Source organism: Erinaceus europaeus, chromosome 1, assembly GCF_950295315.1.
Source record: "Erinaceus europaeus chromosome 1, mEriEur2.1, whole genome shotgun sequence".
In the NCBI taxonomy this organism is placed as follows: Eukaryota; Metazoa; Chordata; class Mammalia; order Eulipotyphla; family Erinaceidae; genus Erinaceus; species Erinaceus europaeus.
In genome coordinates this window covers 115,939,861-115,967,093 of record NC_080162.1, presented here as the reverse complement: position 1 = coordinate 115,967,093, position 27,233 = coordinate 115,939,861, and the positions used below count along the sequence as shown (strand labels likewise).

Here is a 27,233-nt window from a genome sequence, read left to right as displayed (position 1 = left end):
GTAGTGGCACACCTGGTTAAGTGCACACATTACTATGTGCAAGGACATGGGTTCAAGCCTCTGGTACCCCCCTGCAGGGGGGAAGCTTCACAAACATTAAGCAGGGCTGCAGGTGTTTCTCGGTTCCTCTCTGTCCCCCTTTCTCTCAGTCCTATCAAATTAAGTAAATAAAGTTTAAAAAGAGAAAAATCTATTAGAACAGTATGCCTAACTGTGCAACAAGATGCCATCCAAAAATACCTCCCATGAGGTATGCAATGATATTACTGTCCCTTCCTTTCTAACATAAGACAGTAGAGCTGTCTCTCCCCTTCCTGGAACTTGGAGTCAACTCCTGCCTCTACCCGGTGATAGTCAAGGCACTACATGCAGCACCTGCATGCCTGCACAGCAGGTGGAGGACAGCAAGGTGCTCACCTCGAAGGACTCAGAGGGGCCCCATGATGCCTCATGGATGGCAAGGCACCTACTTTACCCACTGTGCTATCTCCTAGACCACTAGGCACAGGCTTTCAGTGTGATGCTGAGGAATGAACCTAGGGCCCCAGGCCTGTGTAATATCACTGTGTGATACCAAAATAGGGCCTCACCCGCCCTACTTTCCACTCTTTATTTCAGAGAGAAAGGAAAGAGGAAATAAGCTAGAACAGACCCATGGCATTCCTATGTGGTGCTAGGACTCTAATTCAAGGTCTCGTGCATGGCAGTGTGTGCACTCTTACAGATGAGGTATCTCCTGATCCCTCTAGTCAAATAATTTTAAGAGTGTAATTTTTATTTGGGGGGGGGGATCTGAGGATAAACTTGATCACACTATGTTCCCATTGCTCAGCTCTCACTTGTGTAGACATATAGAAGCTTTCCTTACAGGTTTGCCCAGAAATTAAAATGGGGTTGGGTGGGAGAGAGGAAGAGAGATCAGAAATAATGGCTGTGCAAAGAAGTTACAGAGAAAATCAAGAGACAGTAAAGACAGTAAAACAAGTAAAAGAGAGCAGCTGATGTGTATCCTTCCAATCGAGGGCTTGTGCTAGAATCTTCAAAGGGCTTAGAGTCACATGGGAGATGAGATAGTTTCTTGTCTTTTATTAATTTAAGTGCATGTTACTGTGATAAAATACAGAGCAATCAGAGGTTAAATGACAGGGACTAGGAGTTAGTTCACCCAGCAGAGAGCACAGTTGACCATATGAGGACCTAAGTTTAAGCCCCCAGCCACTACATGAGAGCACCACATATAGGGGATGTTTTATGGGTGGGAGAATGATGCTATGGTGCCTCTTTTTCCATTTCTCTCCTCTCTTTATTCTCTGTTAAAAAAAAAAAGGGGGGGGAGCAGGTGTTGTGGCCAGTAAAGCTCACATATTATAATGCACAAGAACCTAGGTTCAAGCCTCCAGTCCCCACCTGCAACAGGGAAGCTTCATGAGCGGTGAAGCAGTGCTGCAAGTGATTCTGTCCCTCTCTATTTCCCCCTTCCCTCTCAATCTGTCTCTATCCAAAACAGATAAAAATTAAAAAAATAAATAAATAAAATAAAGGAGTCTGCCAGGAATCATGGAATCACACAGGTATGAAGTCTCTCTCTAAGAAAGCCCAGGAGGAAAAAAAAAAAAGTTAAGTGATAAGACTATACACAAAATGTGTACCACAAAGTCTGCCTTAGAGAGATGGGCATTGAATGTTAGCTAAGAAAGTTATCATTCAGGCTGATGAGAGAGCTCATCTGGGAGGGTGCTTTCTTGATCATGCACATGACCCAGGTCTGAACTTGGCACTCAGAGCGAAACTTGCACTGCACTGTCTCTCCCCATTTCCCTCTATCTCTCTTTCAAAAAAGTCAGCAGGGAGCAGTATATTAAGAAAGAAGGGAGGGAGAAAGGGAAGGAGGCAAAAAAGACACCTTTTAGTCCCAGTCAGCAGAGACAGGAAATGCCCACCTTGTCAGCAATTCTGACCCCAAGGAATGTCCCCCAAAGCCCACCACACACTTCACAGTTGGGAGAACAGGGGTTATAGTCCCTGCACCCCAGGGAGTCTTTCTCAGAAGCAGGAAATGATGTTTCACTGACTGTTTAGCCACTAACAGTCACCAAAGTAAACTTTAGTTAGCCTTGGGAGAACCTTCTAGACCTCATAGGTAGCTAGGAGAATGTTTTCCAAATTATACCCCATACTGCAATGTCTTCTTTCTGTATGGTTCTCTGACTTTTAAAAGAAACATAAAGATGTTTTTAACAAGATAAAAATATGCATTTCCACATTTAGCCATCCACCTGCACGTAAAGAAAGAGTATTTTAGTCTTGCAGAAATGTTTAATCATATAAACACAAGACACTTGAAACACTTCACATTCCTCTTAGTTTAAGCACTCCACTTTCTGCTCTCAAGATTTCTCCAATCCTGATGAGCTGGATAAATGAGGGAACTATGCGTAAAGAAATATACCCTTGCGAAGATATGGCAAGAGGCCCCATGGCGGTGAGTGGTAGAGCCCTGGACTTGAAGCACGCAGTCCTTCCAAGCTCAGTCCCCAGCACTACATATGCTAAAGTGCTTCAACGATCTCCACCCCAAAATAAACAATTTGGAGAAAAAAAAGAGAGAGAGAGAGAGAGAGAGAGAGAGAGAAAGAAAGAAAGAAAGAAAGAAAGAAAGAAAAATTCAGACATATGAGCTAGTTCAGAAAGCTACACAAAGGCCAGGGTGATATATAGATATATATACTTACTTTCCCTTTTGTTGCCCTTGTTTTTTTTATTGTTGTTGTAGTCATTATTATTGTTGTTACTGATGTCATTATTGAACAGGACAGAGAGAAATGGAGAGAGGAGGGAAAGACAGAGAGGGGGAGAGAAAGACACCTACAGACCTGCTTCACCGCCTATGAAGTGACTACCCTGCAAGTGGGGAGCCAGGGACTCGAACCGGGATCCTTACGCCAGTCCCTGCACTTTGCGCCACATGCATTTAACCCGCTGCGCTACCACCCGACTCCCAATTTTTTTTTTTTTTTTTTTTTAACCAGAGCACTGTTCAGCTCTGGCTTATGGTGATGCAAGGAATTGAACTTGAGACTTTGGAGCCTCAGGCATGAGAGTCTCTTTGCATAACCATTATGCTGTCTACCTCTCTCTGCCCAGGATCTTCTTCTGTATTGGAACACAGAACTCGCCATAAGCTTGCTCCCTGCCACCATCATATGCCAGGTCTGAATGGTGCTCTTCTCTCTCTCATTCTCATGAAAACAAACACATAGCTATTTATTTCTTCAATGCTACAGCTTCTTCATTTATTCCAGTCTGTTGGTTTAATCTTAAAAGAAGGAGAGCTGGGGGCTGGGTGATGGCGCACCTGAGTAAGTGCACGTTACAATGCGCAAGGACTCAAGTTCGAGTCCCCGGTCTCCACCTTCAGGGGAAAAGCTTTGCGAGTGGTGAGGCAAGGTTGCAGGTGTCTCTCTTCCTCTCTATCCCCCCTTTCTCGATTTCTGACTATCTCTATCCAATAAATAAATAAAGGTAATTTAAAAAAATTAAAAAAAAAAAAAAAAGGAGAGCTGGCGTGGCACTGAATCCCTGTCAGCCACTCATCTCTGGGCTCTAGATCTGGCACCACTCTGCTCCCCAATCCAGCCCTGAGTACCTCCTGCTCACCACTAGGCCTCACCAATGGTGAAGCTGCTCTTTGTCAACCACAAGTACATCTAAATGCTTATCTCACATGACTTCCTGGCATTTGAGGAGGGAAGAGTCCTGTGTTCAAGAGATCTGCCCTCCAGTATCAGCATATAACTTAGGGTGTGTGGGATATGAGAAACCCTGGTTCTAAGCAGCCAATTCCCTGAGCACAGTGATTTTTCTATTGCTGCTACTCAGAGTGTTTGGAAGCTGTAACAAGTCAGTAAATGGCATAGACATATGGGCCAAAGAGATAGCACTGCAACATACTTTTATGCATGAGGCCTTGGGGGTCCAATCCCCAGCACCATCATAAGTCAGACCTGAGCAGTGCTCTAGTAAAAAAAAGTAGCAGATATCCAATATGCATATATAGTGGCTTAGGAGGTAGCACAGGAACTATAGTGCCAGTCTTGCAAGCATGAGTTCCTGAGTTCAATCCCTGGCATCACATATGCCACAGTGGGGTTCTAGCTACCCCTCCTTGCTAATAAATCTTTTAAAAATGAATATACACATATGTTAATGTACACATTTAAAATACATACATATGGTGTTGTATGCACACAGAAACAAGATGAAAGGAAATATATATAAATGATGGTAACAGGCCTATCTGAACAGAGATCATGGTAAACACCTGGCTGTGTTTACCTTCTATAATGTGTCAGAATGGACTAAAGTACTGCATCTACAAGTACTGAACACACTGGCCAAAACAGGAGGTTGGGGCTGGGTGGTGACACACTTGAACACACATGTTATAGTGTGCCAGGACCCGGGTTCAAGCCCCTGGTACCCACCTGAAGGAGGAAAGCTTCACAAGTGGTGAAGCAGGGCTGCAGGTATCTATCTCTATCACCTCTTCCCCGCTTGATTTCCAGCTGTCTCTATCCAATAAACAAAGATAATAATTAAAAAAACAAACAAACAAAAAAAAACAGGAGGTTGAGACTGTCCACACTGTGAGGAATGGCTTCTTCTGCCCACCCGCTCTCTCCAATCTCCATCTCTCTCCACCTCTGGCTCTACTCTGTCCATGAGTTGCTCTGCCATCCCCATTCAAGGAGCCATGATTGCCACCAGGGGTGCCTAACCACTTGGCTTCTGCAGTGACTACTCTGCCAGGTTTGCTCCCTACACCTTCCACCGATTCCTCTCCTAGGACAGGGCTGACACCACACACTCTTTACTTCACTACCTTGCACCCCACTCCTAAGTCTCAGTACAGAATGAGGGCTCACCCGATTCTGTCCCTCTGTCTCTTATACAATTACACTGACAAGTCACACAGCTTCTTTCCTTATAGTCCCTCCAAAATCAGCACTCCTATTGTCACTGCACACACTGAGTCCCAAATTGGCAAGGGTGCTTATCATAAAGACAGGCTCCTTGACAATGCAGGTGTTGACCAGGTTGTCTAGGGAGTGGACCTCTTCTACCTGGTTGGTGGGAATGGAAACTGTCAGACAGACAGTGCTGAAGCAGAATACCACACCAAAGAGGAAGCACATGTATCCAAAACATCCCGTCCTGCAATCTCTACACACAGGCAATGATTAAAGCTAACCCCAACGTCCACAAAGCACACAAAAGAAAGGCAATCCAGAGTATAATAGTACAGTGGAATAACTATACACATGGCATACATAAGCACTGCTGCCATGAGGATTAATTTCACAGACAAGATAAGATGCTGAATGAAAGGAGCCAGAGATAAGATTGCACTGAGTGCAATGGCAATAACAGGAAGTTCAAGAACAAATGCCTCCAAGACCACAGAAGTTAGAAGAGTGGGGCAGGGTCTGCACTCGCTCAGGAGTGAATCTGCTAGGAGCTGGGCCTGTTCAAGATGTATGCCTGGAATACAGGTCCTGAAAAAGGCTGACAGAGGACCTAGTGGAGGTTGTATTGTTATGTGAAAAACTGAAAAATGGTATGCATGTACAAACTATCGTATTTACTGGTTACTGTAAAACAAAAATCCCCAAATAAAGGGGGAAAAATGTTAAAAAAAAAAAAAAAAAAAAAGTAAATCACCACTGGGGGCTGGGTGGTGGCAAACTTGGCTGAGTGCACACATTACAGTATGCAAAGACCCAGGTTCAAGACCCCAGTCCCCACCTGCAGGGGGAAAGCTTCTAAAGGGCGGCATGCCTGGTTAAATACTCACCAAAAAAAAAAAAATGTAGGCCTGAATGGTGGCTTGGGGGTATCTCCCTGTGAGCATTCATCTGGAGTCACCCTGCAGGTATATCCTTATAGAGTTCATTATATATTTTTCTCATTTATTGAGGGGGGTGTCAAGGTTTACAGTAGACAGTAAAACATAGTTGTTGGTACATGTGTACCATTTCTCAGTTTTCCACATGACACTCTAACCCCTAACCCATGTCCTCCACCATCATGTTCCAGGACCTGAGCACTCCCTCCACCCCCAGACTCCTTTCCTTTGGTGCAATATAGTTCATTATATTAAAGGTGTGATACTTCTGTGTCCATATTCTGTGTGAGATAAGTGATAGCTCCTGAGTTCTGGCCCTGGCTTCCTGTTCTCAGATTTGGAGCCTGAATGGCCTGACACCTAAACTCCTATACAAAGCGCACAGCAAGAATCTGTGCTGCCCATTCAGTGACTCCTCCTCAGCATGAATCAAGGCAGACTGACAGTGTTTCAGGAGCCCAAGGGACACACCACGGCAACTCAGGATCCATCTGGTATTCTTTCTACTTTATAGCAGGGCTTCTGTACCACACAACAACAGCCAGATCACTTCCTCAAATGTCACTTCTGATGAGAATTGAAAGAAAACTGAGAAGCAGTAACAGAAGGATGGCAGGAACAAAGATGAACTGTTCCCTTCCTTCTCTTTTTGTCATTACTGGGGCTTTACCATTTAACAAAGATATGCTGGAGCTAGGCGGTAGCTCAGCTGGTAGAGTTCACACCTCACTATGCAGAGCCCAGAGTTTGTGCCCTACCACTACATGGAAGCACTACAGACAACACATGGGAATGCTCTGTGAATGGTGGAGCAATGCTAGTGTGTCTCTCCCTCTCTCGGCTGAAGAAATTTTTAAAATATGGGGGGGTTGAACAGTAGCACAGCGGGTTAAGCGCACATGGCATGAAGCTAAAGGACCGGTGCAAGGATCCCAGTTCGAACCCCTGGCTCCCCACCTGTAGGGGGGTCACGTCACGGGTGGTGAAGCAGGTCTACAGGTGTCTATCTTTCTATCCCCGTCTTCCCTTCCTCTCTCCATTTCTCTCTGTCCTATCCAACAATAATGACATCAACAACAATAACCACAACAATTATAAAACAACAAGGGCTACAAAAGGGGGAAAAATAGCCTCCAGGAGCAGTGGATTCATGGTGCAGGCACCAAGCCCCAGCAATAACCCTGGAGGGGAAAAAAAAAAAAAAAAAAAACACCAACCCCCGCTGTGGAGAGCAGTCTGGAGAACTCTCAGAAGGCTACAAGTGGACCTACCCTATGATCCTGCAATTCCTCTCCTGGGGATATATCCTAAGGAGCCAAACATACCCATCCAAAAAGATTTGTGTACACCTATGTTCATAGCAGCACAATTTTTAATAGCCAAAACCTGGAAGCAACCCAGGTGTTCAACAACAGATGAGTGGCTGAGTAAGTTGTGGTCTATATACACAATGGAATACTACTCAGCTGTAAAAAAAAAAAAAATGGTGATTTCACCTTCACCTCATCTTGGATGGAGTTTGAAGGAATCATGTTAAGTGAGATTAGCCAGAAAGAGAAGGATGAATATGGGGTGATCTCACTCATAGACAGAAGTTGAAAGATAAGAACAGAGGGGAAAACACTAAATAGAACTTGGACTGGAGTTGGTACACTGCACCAAAGCAAAAGACTCTGTGGTGTGTTGGGGGGAGGTTTTAGGTCCTGGAACATGATGGCAGAGGAGGACCTAGTGGGGGCTGAATTGTTATGTGGAAACGGTAACGTATGTACAAACTATTGTATTTTGCTACCGGCTGTAAACCATTAATTCCCCAATAAAGAAATTAAAAAATAAATAAACAAAAACTGAGAGGTTGGTGAAGCATTCGGCAGCAGGACTGAGGTGGAAGATGGCGCTGGCAGCAGGATCAGTCCTGCCTGAACTGCCTTGAGATTTGCAATCTCCAGGCCTGGTGGGCAGCTCATAGCAGGCACTCTGGTGGAGCTCCGGGACTATAGAAGCCAGTGGAGAGGGAGTCCGGGCAGTAGCACAGTGGGTTAAGCTAACATGGCACAAAGCGCAAAGGCCAGTGTTAAGGATCCCAGTTTGAGCCCCCGGCTCCCCACCCGCAGGGGAGTCGCTCCACAGGCAGTGAAGCAGGTCTACAGGTGTCTCTTTCTCTCCTCCTCTGTCTTCCCCTCCTCTCTGTCCTACCCAACAATGATGACATCAACAATAAAGCAACAAGGGCAATAAAAGGGAAAAAAAAATAAAAGGAAGCAAATGGAGAGCTTCCCAGTCACGCTCATGGACATGGGTGACCCCTACAAGTGGGAGGTGACCGCACTCCAGCTGCTAGACACATACCAGGAGGGCAGCTACTTCAAGGCATGCCTCAAATTCCCCATTCACTAACCCTTCTCCCCACCTACCGGCCTCTTCCTGATGAGTATGGCACCCCAACATCTATGAGATCTGGGGACCTGTACAACTGTATCCTCCACTCCACCTTGCCCATGGCTCCCAAAGCTGCAAGTTGTCCTAGGAGCAGCAGAGCCCCACCCAGGATGTCAGCAACAACTTCTCTAACCAACGTGGGAAGTCCCTGAAGTCTCAAAAGTGGAAAGAGAGCAAGCACAAGGCCTGCCATACAGGACAGAGGATAGAACAGGTCTTGGAGACCACAGTGACATGGAGCGGGTGACGTGCAGGTGCCCAACACGCTGCTGGTGTGATGCATGCAGACCCAGGCCCCAGGCTGGAGCAGGCACTCATCTGACCTGCACCGACAAAGACAGCGGCTGCTTCCAGGGTGAAGAGCCCTGAGCATGCCAGCACAGTACCGACCTCACCTCGACAGAAATAAATAAAATCACTGGGCCTGGGGATGTCACTCAGTGATACTGCACATACAGCATGCTCCAAATTCATACCACACCACCACTCAATTAAAAAAGAAAAAAAAGGGGAGGGTTCGCATCAATTTTAAAGACATCTTCAGTGAAACGAATCCAATTACAAAGACTAAGACAAGCATAAACCTATGGGACTACATCAAATTAAAAAGCTTCTGCACAGCTAAAGAAACTACTACCCAAACCAAGAGACCCCTCATAGAATCGGAGAAGATCTTTACATGCCATACATCAGACAAGAGACTAATAACCAGAATATATAAAGAACTTGCAAATCACAATAAGAAAACAAATAACCCCATCCAAAAATGGGGGGAGGACATAGACAGAATATTCACCACAGAAGAGATCCAAAAGGCTGAGAAACACATGAAAAAATGCTCCAAGTCTCTGATTGTCAGAGAAATGCAAATTAAGACAACAATGAGATACCACATCATTCCTGTGAGAATGTCATACATCAGAAAAGGTAACAGCAGCAAATGCTGGAGAGGGTGTGTGGTCAAAGGAACCCTGCTACACTGCTGGTGGGAAGGTCAATTGGTCCAACCTCTGTGGAGAACAGTCTGGAGAACTCTCTGAAGGCTAGAAATGGACCTACCCTATGACCCTGCAATTCCTCTCCTGGGGATATATCCTAAGGAACCCAACACACCCATCCAAAAAGATCTGTGTACACATATGTTCTTAGCAGCACAATTTTTAATAGCCAAAACCTGGAAGCAACCCAGGTGTCCAACAACAGATGAGTGGCTGAGCAAGTTGTGGTATATACATATGTATATATGAATATTACTCAGCTATAAAAAATGGTGACTTCACCATTTTCAGCCGATCTTGGATGGACCTTGAAAAATTCATGTTAAGTGAAATAAGTCAGAAACAGAAGGATGAGTATGGGATGATCTCACTCTCAGGCAGAAGTTGAAAAACAAGATCAGAAAAGAAAACATAAGTAGAACCTGAACTGGAATTGGCGTATTACACCAAAGTAAAAGACTTTGGGGTGGGTGGGTGGGGAGAATACAGATCCAAGAAGGATGACAGAGGACCTAGTGGGGGTTGTATTGTTATATGGAAAATTGGGACATGTTATGCATGTACAAACTGTTGAATGTAAAACATTAATTCCTCAATAAAGAAATTAAAAATTAAAAAAGGGGGGACACTGGGAGTTGGGTGGTAGTACAGCGGGTTAAGTGCAGGTGGCACAAAGCGCAAGGACCGGTATAAGGATCCCAGTTCGAGCCCCTGGTTCCCCACCTGCAGGAAAGTCTCTTCAAAAGTGGTAAAACAGGTCTGCAGGTGTCTTTCTCTCCCCCGTCTTCCCCTCCTCTCTCCATTTCTCTCTGTCCTATCCAACAACAATGACATCAATAACGACAATAATGACAATAAAACAAGGGCAATAAAAGGGAATAAATATTTTTTAAATGATAATTTTTTTTTAAAAAGGGGGGCCCACAGTGCTAGCTCAGTATAGGGTACCCTGCTTTGCCATGGCAAACAGCCCAGGTTGAGTCCTGGTACTGGGTGCTTTCTGCCTCTCTGAATAGGAAAAACAAATTAGTTAATAAGTTAACTAATGGAGGCCTGAGAGTAGTGAAATCATTCTTTCAGAAGGAAGGAAGGAAGGAAGGAAGGAAGGAAGGAAGGAAGGAAGGAAGGAAGGAAGGAAATAAGGGAGGAATGCAGGTTGGTTGGCAGCTTGAGAGTTTGTGCAGCAAGCAGAACACTGGACTTGAGGTTCTGAGTTCAATTCTCAATATACAGACTAGAGTGATGCTCAGCTCCCTTTTCTCTATGCCTGTCTCCCTCTCTCTTATAAATAAGTTCTTAAAAAAAAACAAAAAAACATTAAAAAAAAAATCAGGTGGAGTCGGGCTGTAGCGCAGCGGGTTAAGCGCAGGTGGCGCAAAGCACAAGGACCGGCATAAGGATCCCGGTTCGAACCCCGGCTCCCCACCTGCAGGGGAGTTGCTTCACAGGCGGTGAGGCAGGTCTGCAGGTGTCTATCTTTCTCTTCCCCTCTCTGTCTTCCCCTCCTCTCTCCATTTCTCTCTGTCCTATCCAACAACGACAACAACAACTACAACAATAAAACAAGGGCAACAAAAGGGAATAAATAAATATTAAAAAAAAAAATCAGGGAGTCAGGTGGTAGCACAGTGGGTTAAGTGCACATGGACTGACATAAGGATCCTGGTTCGAGCCCCGCTCCCCACCTGCAGGGGAGTCGCTTCACAAGCAGTGAATCAAGTCTGCATGTGTCTATCTTTCTCTCCCACTCTCTGTCTTCCCCTCCTCTCTCCATTTCTCTCTGTCCTATCCAACAACGACAACAACAATAATAACTACAACAATAAAACAACAAGGGCAACAAAAGGGAATAAATAAATATTAAAAAAAAAAAATCAGGGAGTCAGGTGGTAGCACAGTGGGTTAAGTGCACATGGACCGACATAAGGATCCTGGTTCGAGCCCCGCTCCCCACCTGCAGGGGAGTCGCTTCACAAGCAGTGAATCAAGTCTGCATGTGTCTATCTTTCTCTCCCACTCTCTGTCTTCCCCTCCTCTCTCCAGTTCTGTCTGTCTTATCCAACAACGATGGCGTCAACAACAATAATAATAACACTACAATAATGATAAAACAACAAAGGCAACAAAAGGGGGGAAAAAGCCTCCAGGAGCAGTGGATTTGTGGTGCAGGCACCAAGCCCCAGCAATAACCTTGGAGGCAAAAGAAAAAAAAAAAATTAAAGGAGGAGAGGGGAAATAGTATAGTGGTTGTGCAATAGACTTTCAAGCCTGAGGCTCCAAAATTCCAGGTTCAATCCCAAGTTTGTATCCCAGAAGGTGCTATGGCTCCACGAGCAGCTCTGTTGCTATGGTGTCTCTCCCTCTGTCTCTTTATCTGAATAAAAAATTGGCCTGAGGGGGTGGGGCAGAGTAGCACAGTGGGTTAAACACCCATAGCGCGAAGCACAAGGACTGGCGTAAGGATCCCAGTTCGAGTCCCTGGCTCCCCACCGACGGGTTCACTTCACAAGTGGTGAAGCAAGTTTGCAGGTGTCTATCTTTCTCTCCCCCCTCTTTGTCCTATCCAACAACATCAATGGCAACAATAACAATAAATGACAACAAGGATAACAAGGGCAACAAAATGGGGAAAAAATGGCCTCCAAGAGCAGTGGATTCATGGTGCAGGCACGGAGCCCCAGCGATAACCCTGGAGTCAAAAAAAAAAAAAAGAAAGAAAAAAGTGGCCTGAAGGCTGATAAGGCACTTCACCTGGGAGGGTACCTGCTTTGCCATGCAAGCAAACCAGTTTCAGGTAAGCTCTACCAGACTGGGGGTAGTATTTAGTACTAGGCTGTCTCAAAAAGTTGGTCTAGAGCAGTAAAACCCTGAAAACAAGAAAAAGAAAGTGACCTGGAAGCTCACTGGAAAAAGAAAATTGTCAGAATACCTTTATGGATATTCCCTATAGGTATGTCACCAACATTACTGCCCTGAGGAATGCTTTCAACGGGGCAGTTATTATCCCTGCTTCATAAGAGTGGCAGGGAAATAGGTAATCATAGCATCACTTTTTCTTTCTCTTAAATATTTATTTATTTATTCCCTTTTGTTGCTCTTGTTTTATTGTAGTTATTGTTATTGTTGTTATTGATATTGTCGTTGTTGGATAGGAGAGAAATGGAGAGAGGAGGGGAAGACAGAGAGGAGGAAAGAGAGATACCTGCAGACCTGCTTCACTGCTTGTGAAGCGACTCCCCTGCAGGTGGGGAGCTGGGGGCTCGATCCAGGATCCTTATGCCAGTCCTTGCACTTTACGCCACCTGCACTTAACCTACTGCGCTACCACCCAACTCCCCACTGTCTTTTTCTGCCACAGCTATGGTTAGAGGAATCATAACCACCCACCTTGTCAGAACATCAGCAATAGCTGGAAGACTTCTAGTCAGGGCTGGATACAGGGTCACAGCTGCAAGAGATGAGTAGAGCTGTGGGGCTCAGGGGCTGGCCTACAGTTTGTGATGGAGGCCAAAGATCAAAGAGAGCTTGCTGCCTGGTCCTTCTACCTCCACTTGGAGCTCAATGACCTATGGAGACCTGTTAAAATTTCTCAAAGGACAAAAGAATGTTCACCAGAAGCAGGCTCTGTTAACCAGCTCTCCCACTGCAATTGACTTGGGTTAACTTCCAGCTACAGTTTCCCCTTACCCCCACAGAAAGCCATGACCTAAAATTCAAAGATTACAAGTTGGTGTGGCATCCTGGGAGGTGAGTAGTGGTAAATGTAACCTTAGACTTCCAAACATGAGGTCGCAAAGAATCACATATGCTCAAAGGCTGTTCTGGGGTCTCGGTCTCTCTCCCCCTCTCTCACTCACTCACTCACTCTCCCCACTTTTATTTCTTTTTTTTTTTTAATATTTTATTTATTTATTAATGAGAAACATAGGAGGATAGGAGGAGTGAAAGAGCCAGACATCACTCTGGTACATGTGCTGCCAGGGATTGAACTCAGGACCTCATGCTTGAGAATCCGATGCTTTATCCATTGCATCCTGGACCACCCCACTTCTATTTTGACTATGAAATAAATGCATCTTTAAAGGGGGGGGGAGCTGGGCGGTGGCACAGCAGGTTAAGCGCACATGGTATGAAGCACAAGGACCGGTGTAAGGATCCCGGTTCAAGCCCCCAACTCCCCACCTACAAGGGGCTTGCCTCACAGGCGATGAAGCAGGTCTGCAGGTGTCTTTCTCTCCCCGTCTTCCCCCTTCTCTCAATTTCTCTCTGTCTTATCCAACAACAGCAATAACAATGGTAAACAGTAAGGAAAACAGAAAAGGAAAAAAATAGCCTCCAATAGCCGTGGATTCGTAGTGCAGGCACCGAACCCCAGCGATAGCCCTGGAGGCAAAAAAAAAAAAAAAAGAGAGAGAGAGAGGAGGGGTTGGGTGGTAGCACGGCAGATTAAGCACACATGGTACAAAGCGCAAGGACTGGCACAAGGTTCCAGGTTTGAGCCCCGGGCTCCCCACCTGCAGGGGGGTCGATTCACAAGCAGTGAAGTAGGTCTGCAGATGACTATCTTTCTTCCCCTTCTCTGGATTTCTCTCTGTCCTGTCCAACAATAACAGCAATGACAACAATGACAATAACAACAAGGACAACAAAATGGGGGGGGGGGGAGAATGGCCTCCAGGAGTAGTGGATTCATAGTGTAGGCACCAAGCCCCAGAAATAACCCTGGAAGCAAAAAAAAAAAAAAAAAAAGAGGGACCAGGTGCACCCAGTTAAGCACACATGTTCTCATGGGTTTAAACCCCCTGCTCCCCACCTACAGGAGGGAAGCTTTACTTTCTCTGCGCTATCAAATGAAAGCAAATAAAAATTTTAAATGGCTGAGAAATGTTACACATGTACAAACTATTGTATTTTACTGTTGACTGTAAACCATTAATCCCCCAATAAAGAAATTAAAAGGGGAGCTGGGCGGTAGCACAGCAAGTTAAGCACACGTGGCGCGAAGTGCAAGGACTGGAGTAAGGGTTTGAGCTCCTGGATCCCCACCTGAAGGGGGGTCACTTCACAAGCTGTGAAGCAGGTCTGCAGGTGTCTATCTTTTTCTCTCCCTCTCTGTCTTCCCCTCATCTCTCCATTTCTCTCTGTCCTATCCAACAACTACGACATCAATAACAACAACGGCAACAAAAGGGGGAAAAAGTAACCTCCAGGAACAGTGGATTCATTGAGCCCCACCAATAACCCTGGAGGCAGAAAAATAAATTAATTAATTAATTTTAAAAAATAAGGCCACTAGAGGCGGTGGATTCTTAGTGAAGGCAACAATCCCCAGTGATAACCCTGGTAGCAATAAATAAATAGTGATTTGCCTCTCTTACACTGCTATTACAAGCACTCATTCACAAACATTCGTTCTCTTACACTGCTATTATAAACATACGTTTGTAACATGCAACTACAAACTGCAGCGACTTCTTGTGCCTCAGTTTCCTCATCTTGAGTAATAAGTGCACCTACTGGCAGGGCAGGCAAGAAGAATTAACCAGCTAGCACACACCAATTCCTGCAATATGGTCTGGCACAGCTCCTAAAAGGCAGCAGCTGCTGCTGATGAGAAAATCTAGTCACTCACTGTCACTTCTCTAGATGCAAGAGGGCAGAGGGTAAGGATTCTGGGGTCAGTGGTTCAATAGCCACTTCCCAACTGCAATCAGGGGCAACAGGGTTTGAATATGATCAAACAGAATCTCTACCTTCAGGGGCAATAGGTACTCTAGCAGAGGACAAAACAAAGGAGCCAGTCCTTTAGAACCACCACCAGGTTATGGATGAAGCAGCAAGGCTTAACAACTTATCCACTGGAAAACAAAAACCAGATCTGCAATGGAAAGGCACAAGCCCACGTAGGAAAAGTCACAGTAAGCAGCTGGGCCAAACCTCACTTGCTTCTGCCAGGGGGAGGGGTCACAAGCTGAAGGCAAGATTTAGCCCTGCAAATTCCGGGGAACTCCCATCCTTCTGGAGGCACCTCTAGATCTTTGGAAGTTGTTGTTTGTTCTTTGCTCCTTGATTTATTTTGTTTCTGGCTAAAGAGAACTTTCTCCTACTGGTCTAGGCAAAATTCTGTTTTCTAGGTCTCAACCTGGAGTTCACATTCCTCTTGGGGGCTTCATCAGAAGAGGGGGCCGACCTGTCTGCCAAGGTTGAGCTCTGTTTCCAGAGTCCCTCCTGGTGCTTGATTAGAACCCAATACAGGATTGTCTCCCCCCACCCCCAACACACATACACCTGATCCCCTCCCCATGCAATCTGTCAGCTCTACATTTACTTATTCCACGTCTGTATGTGCAAATCTGCTGAGCCGTGGGCTGGAAGACACCTAAGTTCCAAGAGTGAGATGGCAGAAGAAGTTAAAAGAGCTGATGATGAAATGATGATGAGTGGTCTGGGAAGTGGCACAGCGGATAAAGCACAGGACTCTCAAGTATGAGGTCCTGAGTTCAATCCCTGGCAGCAAATGTTTCAAAGTGATGTTTGGTTCTTTCTCCTCCTATCTTTCTCATTAATAAATAAATAAAATATTTTTTTTTAATGATGATGAAATCCTTACACTTATTACCTTACGCCCTGCTTACCTAGCAGTACAGTGCAGCATGGGTTGCTACAAACACACATACGCATGTGCGCGTGAGCATACATTTCTGAGGGAGCCTGTGGACTAACCCAGCAATCTGGCAGAAGAGTGCAAGACCCACTGAGGCAGTTCTGGGGCTCTATAGGAACATCTATGGTCCTGCAGAGAATAGGCATCCAACAATGAGCCTTCCTGAACCCACCTAGTTTCACAACTACCTTTCCCACAGGTCCCTTTTGTCAGCAGTTCAGGCTCTGGGCTTCCACCTTCCTCGTCCTGCAAGGGCCAAAGGAGGAGCATTATGGAGCTTGTCACTGAGTCCTGAGCTCTTTGTCAAATCTCAGATGGAATTCTCTTCAATTTCCTCCCACCTTCCTTGTGAGAGAGACTAGACTCTTACCTGATTGATGTATTTATTTATTCCTGCAAGAGCTTGCTGGGGTTTCTTGCTCCCTTACCTGATTCCAACACTCCTAGTGGATGTTTCATTCTGGATTTTTTTTTTTTTAGGTAGAAATAGGAGAGATACCACAGCACTCCTGCACTGCTCTCAAAGCTTTCCCTGTGCAAGTGCTCCCATGCAATGGTAGGGGTCTGAGCCCAGATCCTTGCGCATGCCAAACTGCAAGCTCTACTGGATGAGCTATCTCCTGTTCCTTTTTTTTAATGTGATGGTAGATCACTGAACATTCACAATACAAATCACCCTGGGCCAACTTTGTCCAGTCCCCGCATACTTTACAGGAAGAGCTACAGCAGCACTGAGGGGAGCTCTGATGCTGTAGTCTCTCCTGCTAGCTAAAAGTTGATCCAGGATGAAATTGCTCTTATATGAAGTCCCCAGTGTAATAAGTAAATTAATATTAAAAAATAAATACAAGGGCAACAAAAGGGAAATAAATGAATAAATATTTTTAAAAGAATTTCATTAAAAATAATAAATAAATAAATAAAGTGGGGAAGAGGGGCAAGGGAGACAGTATAATGGCTATGCAAAAACACTTGCATGCCTGAGGCTCCAAAGTCCCAGATTCAATCTCTGCACAGCCAGAAACTAGATCTGAGCAGTACTGGGGGGGAGGGTGGTAGGTAGTGACGCAGAAGCCCAGAGAGGCTAAACCAGAGTGGGCCACTTTTAGTTCTATTCTAAAGCTAAGGAAAGTCAGTGAGAGGTAAGTTTTCATTAGGGCAATGGAGAGTGATGCAGCAGCCAGGATGAGCCCAGATAAGGCAGAGGCTGTGGAGAGCTAAAAAGAGGCTGGGTGCAGCCTGGGAGGTGGCCAGGGGATAAAGCATCAGACTCTCAAGCATCAAGTCCCTAACACTGCACCTAAAGAGCAATGCCCTAGTTCTCTCCCTCTCTCTTATTATTATGTTAATAAATATTGAAGTTAGAGGAGGGGTACAGGACAAGAAAGAACAAGGAAAAGAAATGGAGGAGGGGGAAGAATGGGAATAGGAAGAAAAGGGACTAGAGAATTCCCTAACTAGAGCTCTCCTAACCAGTTCCAAATCAAATCGCTTCTCTCAAAGGGACTGGAAGGAAAAGCTGGTAGAATAAACTAGCTTACTAAACTAACTCGGCTGCCTTGTCTCTAGGCTCTTGGTAGATATTCAAGAGTCAGAAGGAAACAGAACTTTCCTTTCTACTGAGACTTCCCAGTTATTCCCTCACTCAACTAAAATTTACTTTGGTTCAGAACATTTCCCAAATGTAAAGGATGTTCAACTTTAAACAACAGCCTAAAAAACAGAGGAAGTAAGTATTAACAACATGGCAAGTATCCTAACCCAAGTCCTCTTTTTTTAAACCCTATGCACATAATTAAGTTTCCAAGAATCACAACTTCTAAAGTGGATCTTGGCAAGAAAAGTGACAAATTTCAGTACTGAGGGGCTGGCAAGATAACTCACCTGGACTGTCATGTCCACAACTCAGGTTAGAGCCCAGCCCCCACCACACTGAAGGAGGCTTTAGTGTTGTCGCATTTTTCCCTCTCTCTGTCTCTTTCTATCTGGAGAAGTCAGCCCAAGTGGCTGGGTGATGGTGCACTTGGTTAAGTGCATATGTAATCACCAGCAAGGACCTGGGTTCAAGCCCTTGGGAAAGCTTCACAAGCTGTGAGACAGTGCTGCAGGTGTCTCTCTGTCTCCCTCTCTATAACCCCCGCCCTTTCAATTTCTCTCTGTCCTATCAAATTAAAGTTAAAATAATATATAGGGGCTGGGTGGTGGTGCACCTGGTTGAGTGCACACATTACAGTGCGCAAGGACCCAGATTTGAGTCCCCAGTCCCCACCTGCAGGGGGAAAGCTTCATGAGTGGTGAAGCAGGGCTTCGGGTGTCTGTCTCTTTACCTCTCTATCCCCCCCTTCCCTCTTGATCTCTGACTGTCTCTATCCAATAAATAAAGAAAATACTTTTTAGGAGATTAAACGAATTTTTTTTTTAACCTAAAGAAAGAGTGTGTGAGGGACTGAGTCAGCCCAGAGTGACCCAGGGGTTGCCCCAGCACCACATGAGAATACCACAGCACTGGGAAAGCTCACATGCTGTGGTGTTTCCCCTCTCTCCTTCTCTGTCTTTGAGAAAAGAAAAAAAAAAGTTGATTCAAGAGTAGTAAAATCACAAAATGCATGAGACCCCAGCTCAACAACAGAAAAAGAAAGAGAAACGCCCTGTCAAAAGTATCAACAGTAGGTGGTAGGACTCCTAATCTCACCTGCCTGTGAATATATTCTACTGTAAAGTCAAAGGGACTTTGCAGGTATAAATCAGGTATAGACTTTAAGATGGGAAAATCAGCTGGCCAGGAGATAGTACCGCAGCACACAGGACTTGGATGTGAGAGATCCCAGGTTCTATCCCCATGCCACCAACAGCCAGAGTAAGTGGTGCTATGGTCAAAAGGAAACAAAACTGGAGCATCATTCTCTATTATATGAGCAGGCCTAGTCTAATCTGAGCCCTTAGCAGCAATTTTGCTCTATATGAAGTCTTTTCCCTGCAGCAGAAAAATCCACCTTTGCAAGAGAGGACCACAAAAAAGCCTGAGAAAGAATGGCAGCAACCTCTAGGAACAAAGACCAACAACCCCTGTTTAACAAACAAGTCAATAAAGAGAATAACCTCAGTCCTATAACCACAAGGAACTGATTCTGGCTGAATGAGCTAGAAAGCAAGTTCTAGAATCAGAGCCAATAGAGAGAAATGCACTTTGCCAACATCTTGATTTCAAGCCTGTAAGACCCTAAGCAGATCCTACCTTAAGCCTCCAACCTACAGAAATGTCAAATAGCAATTTTATGGTTTTTTTAAAGCCATTTATTTATTATTGGATAGAGACAAAGAAATTGAGAGGAGTGGAAGACGTAGAGAAAGAGACAGGGGAGGGGGTGGTAGCACAGCAGGTTAAGCGCACATAGCACAAAGTGCAAGGACCCGCATAAGAATCCTGGTTCCGGGAGTTGGGCAGTAGCACAGCGGGTTAAGCGCACATGGCGCGAAGCACAAGGACCAGCATAAGGATCCCGTTTGGAACCCCCAGCTTCCCACCTGCAGGGTGTCGCTTCACAGGTGGTGAAGCAAGTCTGCAGGTGTCTATCTTTCTCTCCCCCTCTCTGTCTTCCCCATCTCTCTCCATTTCTCTCTGTCCTATCTAACAACGATGACAACAATAATAACTACAACAACAATAAAAACAAGGACAAGAAAAGGGGAAATAAATAAAAAAAAAAAAAAAGAATTCTGGGTTCCATCAGGAACAACATAATGCACCCCTTCATGGCCCCTAAAGGACCTTGCCCTCAATGTGGACCAACAAGGGTGGGGTATGTTCCATTCTCCAAAGGGAAGCTGGATAACATACTCTACCTACTAGCTGAGGAAGATGGGTCCTGAAATTAGTGCAACCTGGAATGTTCCTAGCCGTGACCACAGAATGTGAGCTCAGACCTACAGGGATGCAGAGGTTACACAGGCTCTTGAGCTGAAGATGGGCCCCAGATCAAACCACTGGGGTTTACAGTTAATAATATTTATATACTTTACCCATATTTGGGAACTAGTCTCTTCCCTGATCCAGATTTCTAGTCCTTTTTCCAACTATGACACCATCTCCCCAGACAATAACCTGGGTCCACCTGCATATTAGATGTCAGGTGAAGACAAAAAATAGTAGGGTCATGTGCCCTCTGAAATACACCTAAAACAGACCTACTAGATTTTTCCAAACCAAAGACCCCAATCTTCATCTGCAATATTCTTGCCTCTAGGCTCATGATTAGTCAACAATTTGTTCTGCTTTATATCTTACTTTATTTTATTTTATTTCGCCTCCAGGGTTATTGCTGGGGCTCAGTACCTGCACGAATCCACTGCTCCTGGAGGCTATCCCCCCCCCCCTTTTTGTTGCCCTTGTTGTCTGCTTTATATCTTAACTGTCTTTCAGCCACTAGGTTCCAGATGATACCATGATGTCAACCCAACCTCCTTGGGCAGAGAACCCCACCATATGTCTTGGAGCCTCGCCTACCCAGATCACTGCCCCACTAGGGAAAGAGAGAGACAGGCTGGGAGTATGCATCCACCTGCCAACACCCATTTTCAGCAGAGAAGCAATTACAGAAGCCAGACCTTCCACAAATACACTTCTCCTGCAGGCTATTTTTTTCCTTTTGTTGCTGATTGTTATTGTTGTCGTTGTTGTTGGATAGGATAGAGAGAAATCAAGAGAGGACAGGAGGACAGAGAAGGGGAGAGAAAGACAGATACCTGTAGTCCTGCTTCATCGCCTGCGAAGCAACCGCCCTGCAGGTGGGGAACTGGGGACTCCAACCTTAAGGATCCTTAAGCCAGTCCTTGCGCTTTGCACCATGTGCGCTTAACCAGCTGCACTACCACCTGGCCCCAACCTTCCACTTTCTGCACCCCACAATTATCCTGGGTCCATACTCCTAGAGGAATAAAGAACACGGAAGCTATCAAGGGAAGGAATTGGATACGGAGTTCTGGGGGTGGGCATTATGTGGAAACTTACCCCTGTGGTCTTGTCAATATTTCCATTTTATAAATAAAAATAAAAAAAGAAAAAGAATACTGGTTCAAGCCCCTGGCTCCCTACCTGCACAAGCAGTGAAGCAAGTCTGCAGGTATCTTTCTCTCCCCTTCTGTCTTCCCCTCCTCTCTCGATATCTGTCTGTCCTATCCAACAACTAGAACAGTAACAATAACAACAAAACAGAAAAATGGCCGCCAGGAGCAGTAGATTCCTAGTACAGGCATGGAGCCCTGAAGACAAAATAAAAGAGAGAGAGAGAGACAGAGAAAAAGACAGATACCTGCAGCCCTACTTCACCACTTGTGAAGCTTTCCCCCTGCAGGTAGGTGGAGACTGGGAGCTTGAAACCAGGTGCTTGTGCACTGTAATGTGTGCGTTCCACCAGGTGTGCCATCACCTGGACCCACAAATTTTTGTTTTAATAAGTAGTTATTATGGTGATTTTTGTTTTGATGCCACCAGTTAAGTGTTGGGGCTCTGTGCCTGCATAACTCCATTGTTCCTGGGGCACCATTGCTTTTCCTTTTTCTTTTTGAAAAGGGTGAGAAAGGGAGAACAGGAGAGGCAGGAAGAAGAGACACCTGCAGCACTTCCCCACAGCTCCTGAAGCTTCCCCTCTACAGGAAGGTTTGAAATGGAGTTTGGACCCAGGTGCTTGCGCATGGTAATGAGGTACCTGACAGCTGGTAATATGCTACAGCAACAACAAAAAGGTAAGGCAATCTGGCAAAGAAAGAACCTCGATTCCATGAAAACACAGGGAAGACGAATTATGAAGTACCCAGTCAGTCCTCAATGCCAGAGAGTCTTTACAACCCTCCCAGCGCTCTCACAACCCCTCTGCCCTCCTCACTTCCTTTGATGGAAACTCAATTTTCCTGATCTTAAAGTCTGTACTTTCCCACAGAGGAATCTTTGCCCCAAGGGTCCCCCCACACACACTTTTCCAGAAATCAGCCAATTCTCAATATTTAATCCTTTAGACAACTCCACTGCATTAATAAACAATGTTCACTGATTCTGCAATATCTGTAGAACTGTCCCCAGCATCACCGTGGTCCCCACTCCTTCCAGTTTTCCAGCATTCAGGCCCACTTCCTTCCTTCCACACGGCTGCACCCCACCCCCTCTATCCAGTTAGTCATCAAGGATTGTCTATGCCTACTCTCCTCTTTTTATGGAACCATCTTCCTCTTTCAGTTTCCATCACTGTCTAATGTAAGCCTTTATAATTTCTTGCCTAAGTCAGCACACAACTGTTTTCTAGAGCAGTGTTTCAGAACGGGTTAGAAATAGATAGAAAGGGCAGGTCTCCACCAAGACTTCAAAACTTGGAACTGGCTAACTGGCCCCTCTCTTCTCTGCACTCCACCTCCAGCAACCCGGGGAATCTTCCAAGCTCTGGCATTTCTCTACCTCAAAGCAGGCCACATGCCAAAGCCAGGCACAGCACGCCCACCAGTACATGTCAGTACCTGCTCCCTTCTCATTCCATTATCATCCCCGGAGCCTCCTTATTCCTCAAATCCCAGAACTCAGCCTCCAGCTGTGCCCTCTATGCGGTGAGCACCCACTCTCCCTGACTCCTCAGTTTGGAACGACCAGCCTTACACATTCCTCCTTGTCTTTTTTAGGCCTCGATTTTCCATCACCTACTCCACAAGGCTGTGCCCAGCCTGTTGGAGAAAAATCGTCAGCGAGTGCTTCCTAGGAGAGCAACTGCACACACGGTGACTGCTTCTTCCCCGCAGGGGCTGTCTCTCCAGCAAATCTGCGGCACTCCAGGAAACTCAGAAAGAAAAAAAAAAAAAAAAAACACAACGATGGCAAAAGGAAATAAGTAGTGGGGAGTGGCTGGCGGTCATGGGGCTGGATGTGGTGCCAATAACAGATGAACCCTAGGGTGTAGCGGCAGCCCCGGCAGTGAGTATTCGGCACTTGGAGGCGCTAACACCAGCTCTGCCTTTTCTCCTTCAACGGACAGTAGCTACCACGCTCTTCCAACCGTGAGGTCCACACTCCTAGGGAAGGAAGATCGGGGTCCTCACCCCCCAAATCTCTCCGTCCATTCTCCCCCTTTCACCTCTTCCCTGGACGTGAAGCAACAAAGCGCCCAGACCTGTTACAGACACTACAGGCTGCCTGCCCCCTTGACTTTTTTTTCCCCCCAGAGTCAATGGGACTCAAAACAGGAGAGAGTCGGTCTACACAAATGACGAATGAGAAAGCTAAGGACGGTGACTCACAGCCCGGGGTTCCCTGGTTTGCTGAGTTCGGCCCCCAGGAAAGCTAACGAGCAGTTCCTGTTGGCCTAGATCGGAGAAGACAGCTGGATGAGGGCCGCGCCCCAGCACCCCCGGTTCGCCGGGCCCCCCCAGGGGCTGCGGATCCAGGTGCCTCGGGGTCTCCTGCGGGTCGGACCCGGGCCTCGCCCGTCGCGTGAGGAAGGGCTGCAGAGGGTGGGGGGAGTCTCCGAAGATCGCCGCGGCGTGGGTGTCTACTCACATTTGACTGACCAGCTTCTGCCGGAAGGCGGCGCTCCGCCAGTCGGTCTCCTGCCCCGAAACGTCCATGCCGGCTCCCGACCTACCACCACCCGGGAGCCCGCCGCCGCCGCCGCCGCCGCCAGAACCACAGTGCCAGGCCCTAACCCGGAAGCAGTCGGCGGCACCGCGGCGGCACCGGAAACGGAGCGTGAATTGTGGGAAATGCAGTCATGCGCTCGGACTTGTGGGAAATTGAGTTTCCTCGCCAGGCTCCCCGCCTTTTCTATGGCCTCTGAGACCCTGAGCCTCTCTCCCAGCACAGCTGTTATTAGGTCAGGAGTTCCAAGTACATCCACAGGCAGAAGGCGGGGCTGTGTGGGGTTCGCTGCCGCCTCAAACCTGCGCCCAACCACTGATATTCCTAGCAAGGCTACTTACTGTGTGCTGCCCAAACCAGGTCTTAGACATCTGCGTCCTCGGGGATGCCTCGCTAAACTGACAACTGTCTACAGGGAGTGCTATGTAGAGCTTGCTTATTGGCTATGTAGAGCTTGTTTAGTGGGGCCGGATGGTGGTGCACCCTGTTAAGCACACATAACGATCCGGATTCGAGCCCCTGGCTCCCCACTTGCGGGAGGGGCGGTGGGGGACACTTCATAGGTGGTGAAGCTGGTCTGCAGATGTCACTCTTTCTCTACCTCTCTATCTCCCCCACCTTTCTCAATTTCTCTCTATCCTATCCAAGAAAATGGAAAAAATAGCCGTCAAGAGCAGTGGGTTTATAGTGCAGGCACTGAGCCCCAGCCATAACCTTGGAGGTAAACAAACAAACAAACAAACAAAAAACTATATATATATATATAACATTCATCAGCGCCTACTGCGTGCTAATGTAGCCCAGGCCCTATTTGTCTGTAACTGCCTTCCAGTTAAATGAAGTGACAAGTCTTTCTTTTTTTCTTCTTTTTCTTTCTGTTTTTTTCCTTTCTTTCTTGTTGACTATTACAAAAAGGATTTTATCATTTTGTCTTGCTACCAGAGTTATTTGGGGCTTGGTGTCTACACCACTCCACCGTTGCCAGCAACCATTTGTTTTTTTCTTTCTTTTTGACAGAGGGTGAGAGACAGAACTAGAAAGAGAGACACTTGTACTACTGTACCACTCACGTAGCTACCCCTGCAGGTATGGGTAGGATCTTTTGAGCCTTGGTTCTTTTGCATGGTAGCTTATGAGCTCTGGTGGCCACCTGGCCCCCATCACAAAAGTTTATTTACTGCCCAAAGGTGGCACAATTGACAGAATGTTGGACTCTCAAGCATGAGATCCTGAGTTGGACCCCTGCCAATGCTTTGGTTCTCTCTCCCACCCTCACTAATAAATAAATATGTTTAAATAAATATTTAACAAAAAATTGCAGTACGAAAATGTATACAACCCAATTTTTAAAGCTTTTTTTCTTTTGGTTACCAATCTGAAACCTTAAGTGCTTTTTAAAATTTATTTTGCATAGAGACAGAGAGTGGTCTGGGAGGTGGCGCAGTGATAGGGCTTTGGACTTCCAAGCATGAGGTCCTGAGTTCAATCCCCAGCAGCACATGTGCCAGAGTGATGTCTGGTTCTTTTTCTTTCCTTCTACCTTTCTCATTAATAAATAAATAAAATCTGTGTAAAAAAAAAAAAAAGAGAGAGAGAGAGAAATCTAGAGGCAAAGGGGAGGAAGAAGGAGAGAGAGACATCTGTAGCACTGCTTCATCACCTATGAAGCTCCCTATTGCAGGTGGGGACCAGGGATTTAAACCCAGGTCCTTGCACACTGTAATGTGTGCACTCAACCAGGTGCACCACCACCAAGATTCATAGTTGTTGTGGTTTTTGTTTGTTTAATTTCTATTGTCTTGTGAAGAGCTCTGGGGAGGAAAAGCAAAGGGGATACTGAGAATCCCCATGACAAGCCTACCTCTGTCGTGTTTACCAATTGCCAGAAGCAAAAAATAACAGCCTGATTGCACTCTCAGATCTGTAGGAGTACTTTTAGGATAAGTGGTTCAAATAACCCCTGGTCATTAGTGAAAACATGGCCCTAAAGGAATAGAGCTGTTTGACATGAATATAGGTCCTTATGCTTAAAAGTCCAACACTATTAACCGCACTACCTCCTGGAGCACAAGAATGCATGTTCTGTATGTATGAAGGCCTTGGATCAGTCCCCAGCATGCCCCAAAATATAAAACTAAGATTAGGGCTGGGGAGATAACATAATGGTTATGCAAAAACCTTTCATGCCAGGCCGGGTGGTAGCACAGCGGGTTAAGTGCACATGGTAAAACACAAGGACTGCCGTAAGGATCCTGGTTTGAGCCCCTGACTCCCCACTTGCAGGGGGGTCGCTTCACAAGCAGTAAAGCAGGTCTGCAGGTGTCTATTTTACCCTTTCCCTCTCTATTCCCCTCCCCTCTCAGTTTCTCTGTCCTATCCAAAAAATAAAAATAAAATAAAATAAATGGCCATAGGAGCCGTGGATTTGTAGGCACTGACCCAGTGATAACCCTGGAGGGAAAAAAATAAGAATGAACAACTGGACCTGGAGGCACATGCATGAGGTCCTTTGTTCATTCCCTAGTGCTACATTAAAAGAAAAGAAAAAGAAAATTAAAAATAAAAGGTTTCACCCCAGGAGTTGGTGCAGTGGATAAAGTGTTGAACTCTCAAGCATTAGGTCTGGTGTTCTATCCCTGGCATTGAGTGTGCCAGAGTGAGGACCTGGTTATCTCTCTCTCTGTCTAAGGAATAAATCTCAGGCTGGTGAGACAGCTTAATGGCTCTGCAAAAGACTTTCATGCCTGAGGCCTTGAGGTCTCAGGCTGAATCCCTAGCACTACCATTAACCAGAGCTGAGCAGTGCCTTGGTCTCTTTCTTTCTGATAAAAATAAATAAAATATTAAAGAAAAGAAAAAATCATAACAACAATAAATGAACATGGACAAAAAAAAAAGAGACTGGGGGGGGGGGTCGGGCGGTATCGCAGTGGGTTAAGCGCATGTGGTGCAAAGCGCAGGGAACGGTATAAGGATCCCGGTTCGAGCCCCCGGCTCCCCACCTGCAGGAGGGTCGCTTCACAGGCGGTGAAGCAGGTCTGCAGGTGTCTATCTTTCTCTCCCCCTTTCTGTCTTCCCCTCCTCTCTCCATTTCTCTCTGTCCTATCCAACAACGACGACAACAATGGCAATAATAATAACCACAACGAGCCTACAACAACAAGGGCAACAAAAAGGGAAAAAAATGGCCTCCAGGAGCGGTGGATTCATGGTGCAGGCACCGAGCCCAGCAATAACCCTGGAGGAAAAAAGAAAAGAAAAAAATCTTAGGGTGGGGAGTTGGGCAGTAACGGTGGGTTAAGCGCACATGATGCAGAGCTCAAGAAGTGGTGTAATGATCCTGGTTGGAGCCCCGGCTCTCCACCTGCAGGGAAGTTGCTTCACAGGCGGTGAACCAGGTCTGCAGGTGTATCTACCTTTCTCTCCCCTTCTCTGTCTTCCCCTCCTCTCTCCATTTTTCTCTGTCCTATCCAACAATATCAACAACAACAACAACAAACAAGGGCAACAAAGGGGAACAATAAATACAAAATAAATTTAAGAAAATCTTAGGGTGGGGTAGATTTCATAATGGTTATGCAAACAGACTCTAATGCCTGAGGTCCCAAGAACCCA

The 27,233-nt window shown here is 46.0% G+C and overlaps 1 protein-coding gene across 5 annotated transcripts in view; it reads right to left on the bottom strand.

Moving 5' to 3' along the window:
* Positions 1-23,783, bottom strand: part of MED15 (mediator complex subunit 15) — a 70,187-nt gene extending 46,404 nt beyond the window's left edge. The window contains exon 1 of one of the 5 annotated variants that reach the window (XM_016192821.2): positions 23,541-23,783. In XM_016192821.2, the coding sequence (XP_016048307.1) occupies positions 23,541-23,608 (68 nt within the window). In that variant the 5' untranslated portion in view covers positions 23,609-23,783. The remainder of the gene's footprint in view (positions 1-23,540) is intronic. The other 4 variants (XM_007533784.3, XM_060194125.1, XM_060194121.1 and 1 more) reach the window with 4 other exon arrangements.
* Between the last annotated feature and the right edge of the window lie 3,450 nt (positions 23,784-27,233).